General features: G+C 31.9%; 1 protein-coding gene across 1 annotated transcript; it reads left to right on the top strand.

The window, feature by feature from the left end:
- The first annotated feature begins 4,197 nt into the window (after positions 1–4,197).
- On the top strand, positions 4,198–5,110 carry LOC149226282 (uncharacterized). The gene has a single exon (XM_089375261.1). It carries the CDS (start codon positions 4,515–4,517, stop codon positions 5,076–5,078), a length of 564 nt encoding a protein of 187 aa, XP_089231387.1. The 5' UTR covers positions 4,198–4,514; the 3' UTR covers positions 5,079–5,110.
- The last annotated feature ends 3,392 nt before the right edge of the window (positions 5,111–8,502 follow it).

Here is an 8,502-nt window from a genome sequence, read left to right as displayed (position 1 = left end):
GTCGTGTGAGGTGTTAATATGGCTGCGGGCAAGGTGCCACATGCCCACCCCTGCCATCTTGTCCATTGTCAGTTACGTAGATACCATAGAGCTTGGGTTGGGCCTTACTCCCTGCCCCTTTCACCAATCACCACTATTACATGTTATACCATATGAATAGGGATAGGTTGGTTAGGCAAGCCCATGGGCCCGACCCTCCCCCAAATAAGCCAAATAAAACTCACCCACTCTATATAATAAGAAACATTGTGTGTCCTAGTGGTAAAGTGGACATCTGTGTTGCGATAGTCACAGGGTCAAACCCCGCCAAGGTCAGTCGGTCCATAAACCATAATTTTGGCGCCAAAACTAAATCCACATGGAGGCATCCTATAAAGTCACGTGGTGGCCTATGGTTGGCCCAACCACAATCACCACAACCAATAAAAACGTGTAACTTATCCTCACAAGATTGGCTCATTTGACCACCGTACAACCCAGTTAGTTTACTGACATCAGTGCCACATCAGTGTATGGTTTGCCGAGTCAACCCTGCAAGTTGAGTTTTAATTGTTTGTCAAAAACTTCAAAAGGTGATAACTTTCTCATATGATGTCAGATTGAGGTGACTCAAACTTCATTGGAATCAGAACAAAGAGATCTACGATTTGGCACTAGTTTTAGAAGAATTTGAGCAGTTTGATTTGAGCATATTTTTTATCCCCTCGATTAATACTACACAAAAAATCAATAGGTCAGGGTTCCCATGAGGTAATAGTACCAGATGTGTAGACCTATTAAGAATGTAATTGTTAACATTTTAATAAGGTAGTTCGAAGGGACATGTTCTCAATAAGTTGGCCCCGTTGGCTCTTAAAAGGTGGCACTTGTGTAACTCACATAATTTTGGATGAGTTGTCACTACATCATGGGGGTGGAGTGGTCCCATTGTTTTAAAAATGAGAGGACTCTTGTTTTGAAGTGCCAAATTTTCAGCATATTTGTAGGCTTTCCAGATGTCTTCACACATGTACCTTTGATAATTGTACACCTTGATGACTGTACACCTATAAATAAAAACCCTTTTGAAATCCTAATAAGTCCACTTACTGCACATATATATTTTTCTAGACTTGATAACTCTTTAAAGCACACCTTAATTTCAATCCAAACAACAAAATGAAAATAAATATAACAAGTATTTTACCTTGAGCTTGGAGATCAGAAAAGACATATTCTATGGATTCAAAATCGAGGAGGTATGAACCAAGGGAAAAAATGAATAGTTTAGTGGAAAAAAGGAAGTTGATTTTGTAGCTCATCAACTTCAACGAGATGTCGGATATGATTAGTACACTTCACCCATATGGGCTATCAACCCTCATAGTTCACATACCTTTTGAATATTGAGTTTCCTTCAGATGAGGCCATCTTGGAATTCATGGATATGGTTGAAAAATCATGGAAAGACATGGATCTCTAATAATATTTTCTTGCTAATTTGGAACAATTAGACATTGATTAGAAATGTGTTAATTCAATATAGTGGTATTTTCTACATCATCCAACGAAATGTTATGTTTTAACTAGATTGAGTCTGGATTTCCTTTTTCAGAACTTGCTAATGATAACATAGCTCCTTGATGATATATTTCAAGACTACTCAAGATATTTTTAATCAAGGAGAAAAATATCTTGATGATATATTTTAGAACTAGATTGAGAAATTCATCTTTGGCATGGATTTAAGTGGACAATTTGGTGGCAAGTTCTAAAAGATATCATAGCTCCTTGATGATATCTTTCAAGAGTACTCAGACTATTTTTCCTTAAGTTGTTCTTCGTAGTGACTTGGTTCTAGTTCATCACTAGAATCATGATAGTCTAGGAATGTGGAAATTTGAAATCATATCATAGCTCCTTGATGATATCTTTCAAGACTACTCAGGTTATTTTTTCTTGAGTTGTTGATCATAGTGGCTTGGTTCTAGTTCATGACTGGAATCATGATAGTCTAGGAATGTGGAAATTTGAAATTATATCAAGATAGTCTAGGAATGTGTGCAATATGTTCTTGATAGATGTCATGAGTTCATGGATTATGAAAGGAATTTCTGGCCTAATAATTACAACAAGATCTAGATGAAAAAGTATTATGCACAAGCCATCGAGTGCATACCCATTTGTATGATATTGTGTTTTACAGTTTTTGTTTCAACATTTTGTATTATAGCTCAATTTGTTATTAGACGCTTATATTAGATTTATTTTCTATCTTAGTATTGTTGATCATGTATAGGGGACTTTGGAGACATTTTGTTTAGTAATTTTATCTGGTGGTTGTCATTGAGGTGTGATGTATGTACTCTACACTAGCATATAGAAACACATTTTTCCTTGCATCTTGAACTAGCATTATTAACCAATACTTTTGCTGACATTAAGCCTTAGTTTGCCTTAGTTTTGACCTTATTGAGTTGTAACATTATCCTCTCTTTGTATTTCATGTTGTAACTTCTGTATAGTGACTACCCTTCATGCACTGCCCTAATTATCATTCCCTTTGTTAATTGGCCATGTTATAATTATTTGTAGGCACATGAACCTATATTTAGCCACATCATGAAAAAAATTAGAACCTCATTCTTCTCTCTTAATATTTTTCTAGCCATGTCTTGAAAAGGTCCCTATGATTTCTATTACTTAATGACTGCATAAACTTATTGCTACTAATGTCGAAGTGCTCACTACTATGCTCACTACTATGCTATTGTTGCTTTTATCTTGCTTACCACTATTACAATACTCTTGAATGGTCACTATTTGCATCAATTTACCTCCATTTTATGACCTTCACATTTGGAAAAAACCACTACACATCACTTGTATATATTTTTTGATTTTTTATATAAATCTATTCCATACACTTGAATATAGTAACATGCCAGTGAGCCACATTTTTTTTCCAATATAGCCTCATTTGTCTCTTTTTCACCTTCCTTAAAAGAAATTCCAATCGCATTGTTTATTAATACAAAACCATGTATGGAACGAGATCATGTCAAATAAAGTTTCAAAAAATACATCAAACTTCCCCTAATGAAAAAGTTTGATGCTGCTGAAGTAGTTTTTCTGATAAGGTAAAGATAATTAGGCATCAATCAAATTGTACAGTACTCAATTTCAATGGAATAACTGCACCTCACATCGTCTCGATAACAGTTTGTTAAATTTCACTCTCAGATTATTGGAACATTCTCCAAGATCTCCATTTACTTGAACAAGTAAATTCCAAACTGTTAGCGTTTGTCGAATAAAAACAAGTCACGAAACCTCAAATTCTTAGCATTCCAACTGAACGGGTTTCTCGTATCTAATGAAAATGGAGCAAAGTCAATGTTTATTGTGATAATGTATGGTATAAGCTACCTAAATTCAATTAATTAGAATAAAACAAAATTATTATATAATGCTAGAATATATAATTTAGATAACTCAAACGAAATCATAAAACGTAAAATATATATTACAAAATATCATTTTTAATATGTTATTATAAAATAATTAAATATTAAATATTTTAATTTAACGATCATATTTTAATTAAATATTAATACATAATATATTTCTACTGTTTAAAGCAATAGATAAATTGGGTTTTTTATTTTTATATTAAGGATAAATTACATTAAATGATTCATGCTTTTCAGACCAAACAATTAATAATAATGTGATTAATCAGAGAACTATTTTCAGAAACAATATAGGTTACAAAATTTTAAAATAAAAAAAAAAATTATTTAAAAACATTATTTTAATATATATTTAAATGATATAAACTTAACTAAAAATTTAAATTATCTATCATTATTTATTATGGTAACATGAATTTAAATTATGTTAAAAGTTTACTGTGTATAATTCCTCTCAAATTTATAAAAAAGAGATTGTTTTCTTATAAGAGTAGCTTTTTGTTGAAGTAAATGATAAAAATCTTAGTTCCAAGCAACGTCAAACGATAAAAAGTAGGGAAACAAGAAAACATACTCCACGCTATCAACTAAATTCAAATAGTAATTGAATTCCGTTACTCCAAAGTCACACCAGGTATTGATTGGTATTTGGCTTTGTGAAGGAATCCTACGAAGTAATGATTTATATTTGGGTTCGGGGAGGAACATTCCTACAAGAGCTCTCTTTTGCATGCAGAAAATTGATTTTTGTTCAGGTTTGCTTGATCTTGGAAGTATTTTGAAATCTGCAATTCATATATATCTGAGATTTGTTTTCAAAGTTGCAGACATTGTTGTAGATTTTGATTGCGGAAAATTTAGCAAAAAGAAGAAAAAAAAAACATAGGATTATTGAAGAAAAACAAGTTTGATTATTGCAGATATTGAATTATTTTTTAAAAAGCTCTGGGTGAAGCCAGAGAGCCTAGAATTGGCTCAATTTGGGCGCCCCTATATAGATTTTAGGGAGTGGGGTCATTGGTATTTTGATAAAGAAGCATCGCAGAAAGTTCTTGAGTGGTCATGGATGGGATTAATTCGATGATGGGCAGTATTAAAACCATGGTGAATTATCACATATGCAAGCTCTTTGGGCTTCAAGAGTTTAATGAGGAGGATATATGGGGTAGTATTGATGCAGAGACCTCCGAGCATGTTGGTTTTGAGGAAAATGTTTGTAATGGTGTTGCACTGTGCAGATCGATGGGAAATGAAGGGAAGTATAACAATATCAGGAGATCAGTAAAGGGTCACCAGATGGAATCATGTCATGAAGAGAGTAATAATAGGACGAGATTAGGTCATCAGTCTTCTGCACCTGTCAATATCCCCGACTGGTCTGATATGGTATGGGAGGAGAAGAGGGAGGAGACTGGGTGGGGTAGAGCTCATGAGAAACTTCAAGATGGTAACAGTGATGATGAAGAAGGTGGGAATTTAGAGATTGATATGATGATCCCACCTCACGAGGTCATTGCCAGACAACTTGCCCGGAGCGAAATGGCAGCGTTTTCTCTATATGAAGGCACTGGGAGGACTCTCAGAGGCAGAGATGCAATCTGGACAATTACTGGTTTTATTGAATGAAATTCAATTTGTTTCTAACCGTTGTTCCTCAAAGCTGGTTATAAGATATATTTTTTCCATCTGAATTGAAATTCCAAACTCTTGGGTGTCGAATTTCTTAAAGGCGAGAAAATTACATTTATTTATATATGTTGTTTAATTATATTTTGCTGCTTGCTTTGATAAGTGCATTTCAAAACTCTTGAAAATTACTATATATGTATATGCATTTTCTTTTAATGGTATGATTATGTTTATTATTTATACACCATTATAGTTTAATTAATAAATAAAATGTATTTTAAGAGTATTTTTTTAATTATTTTTAAAAATTAAATTTAAGTTGTTTAATTATACAATTCAAGTGTTTCAGGGTTTTTTATTTTGCTAAATTTATTATGTTTAAAAAAATTCACCATATTGATTGAAAGTGTATCACACCATTTTGTTTATAAGGTAGAGTTATATATATATATATATATATATATATATATATATATTAATTATAGGAGATTACTCATAAAAATAATATAAATATAGATCACATTGTATATGATATGGTTGTGTAAATTTATGTATTTAATCTTTTTTTTTACAGTTGAATATGAAAATTTGTAATATCTATTAGGATTGTAATATATGTCTTTTTAATTTTTTTTATTTTTTCAAAAGAAACGGGTAGAGATTTGTATTATTAAAAAATATATAGATTACAAGGTCAAAAACTTTACATATTCCAATATGTCTGGCAAGTTTGAAATTGAGCATAGAGGCTCAATCCAAATCCTCAAGCAAGTTCCCCATGCAACAAAAATTTTAGTTCTTTTCCAGCTTTCTTTTTTTCCGTAAAACCTCCAATATCCAAACACATTTACATTGCATTAAGCAATATTTTTGTTTTGATTTAGCTAGAATTTTTGTTTTTATCAGATAAATACTTTTTCCTTATCTCCAACGGTATTTTATGCAGATTTCCACGGGTCATTCTTCAACAAGTGCACATTGCTCTTCTTGAAGTCTTCTTCATCTGCCTAATTTGCCCAACATTATTCCTTGTGGTTTTTTGAGGGGGTCCATTTTCAACGAGGGTTTGTTGCTTTTCTACTTTCGCTAAGTGCAAAGAATCTTTGATGACATGTTATTTTTCCTTATTTACTTTTGTTGGGTTTAAAGCATCTTATTTTCTAGTATCAATTTCTGAATTATCTTATGGTTCTTTCTTCCTCTTTGTAATTCTTAAAATGATTGCCCTGACCTCTTTCCACCAATTAAGCCTTCGGTCTTTTATCGTTGTTTCTCTAAAATTTACCATTTATTTTTATGACATACCCCATTTCACACCCCATATATATATATAATTAATCTAAACTATTTTTATTTTTATATTTATATTTTAATTTTTTAAAATTAAAATTTTTAATTTTTAATATATTATTAATCATAAATCGAACCTAGATTAAATCTACAATATATTTTAAAAATATAATTTAATATAAAATAATAAATGTGCGAACAATTACATTTCCTTTTTGTATAGTCATTTGAAAAAAAAACCATATAATATTGATTATATTATGATGAATAACTTACATTGGTCTTGTTTGAAATTCTCAATATAATAACTTTAGATGAGGTTTGGAAATTTTCACATTGAATATTTTAATGGTTAACACATTTGGATTAATAGAGAAATTTATTTTTTTCCTGGATTAATGTATTTGGTTGTTTGTTGTTGTATTTTAAGATTGAATTTTTTTATTTAGCTTATAGATTTTATTATTTAGGAAGTGGGTTAAATTACTGAATTAATATATGATTTTATATGTAAGAGATTTTGATTGAATGAAGTGCGTTGAATGGTTAAACATTTTTCAAGAGAAAATTAACTTATCTAAAAAGTCTCTTGATTTTATCTCATATTCTGTCTCCTTTAATTTTATCTAGGTATCAAAGCATGTGATACTGTGTGTTATTTGTCAAGGGAGTGTTTTCCATTGGGTGGAGGTTTTGCGTGGAGTCTATTGAAAAGGCTCAAAAGTCAATGGAGAGGTTTGTGATGTTGGAAATAATAATCCCAACTATCAGCTTAAATGCACTCACAACCATCATGCCTGCCCAGTGAACCACTACACGGTTGCGATTTTGTTTGCAGGCAGAATGACAGAAGTTAGAATGGAAGTTCAGAGTGGACCATTCTGCAACACCTCACAGAGGTTAAAACATTTCATGAAGTTTAATAAATAGATATGGGTAAACATTCATTCTGGGATTGTTGCCCACACTCCACAATATCTACAAGTTCGGAAAATCATTTACTATGTAAAATCGCCCATGTTGGGTATTAAATATTTTCTCTGTCATGTAATTAATATCAAATTCATATGTTAGGATAAATATTCAAGTAAAAATCATTTGCAATGTTGGGCATGTTGGGCAAGTTGAGGTAGTGAGGAAAAAATCGTGGAGGAAGTTTCGGGCGTGTGAAAACCATTTTTGTGGAGTTTTAGAGAAGTTTACTCCAAAACCAGTAGTAAGTGTTTTTCACTTAGAGCTGCAGCCTCCATTTATCATGCAAATGTAATTTCTTTATGTTTTGAAATATAATATAAAGTGTGGTCAGTTGCGTTATGATTTTAATGTTACATTTATTTTACTCTGTTTTGCCATGAGTGAACTCTGTGTTTTAATTAACTCTCTGTGTGGTTGGGATATCCTCGTTGCAACCTAAGATTTACCTTTCTGCAACTGAAGTTGACCTTACCTACTTTGTCGCAACTTTCTGAGTTCCTGTGCCTTCGTAAAATTGTTTTTCTAACATGGTTAAAAATTGTTAGTGTAAAAAAAAATGTTTTTACTGGTAATTAAAATTTGTTTTGAGGGAAGATTGTTTTTTTCCTTTGGAGCGAATTTACTAGCAGGTAGAATTTTTTTTTTCTACACTCAGAAATGGAAACATCAAGCACAAATTTGGCTAATCCTAAAATACCTTAGTTTAATGAAAAAAATTATGATTATTGGGCTATTGCAATGGAGGCCTTGTTTTCTTCTCAAAACATTTGGGATTTGGTGAGTAGATGCACCAGCATACAATGCCTTTATCTCAAGCAGAAAGAGATTTTTTAAGAGACAAAAGGAAGAAGGATTCAAAAGCCATGTTCTATATTTTCCAAGCAGTTCATGAAAGTATTTTCCCAAGGGTTGCAACAGCAACAAATTCCAAGCAAGCATGGGACACCCTCTAGCCAGCCTACCAAGGCATGGCAAAACTCAAGACAACAAAACTACAAATGTCGAGAAGAGATTTTGAAACACTTTGTATGAAAGAGTATGAGAATGAAGACTCGTTTTTTACACATGTAATCGGGTTGGTTACTCAAATCAAGTCTCGTGGTGAGACACTTGAAGAAAGGAGAATAGTTGAGAAAGTTTTGAAAAGTTTGCTAAC

Source organism: Pinus tabuliformis, chromosome J (genome assembly GCF_031772625.1).
Source record: "Pinus tabuliformis cultivar Carrire ecotype Pingquan chromosome J, CPIR1, whole genome shotgun sequence".
Lineage (NCBI taxonomy): Eukaryota > Viridiplantae > Streptophyta > Pinopsida > Pinales > Pinaceae > Pinus > Pinus tabuliformis.
This window is presented reverse-complemented; position numbering and strand designations above follow the sequence as displayed.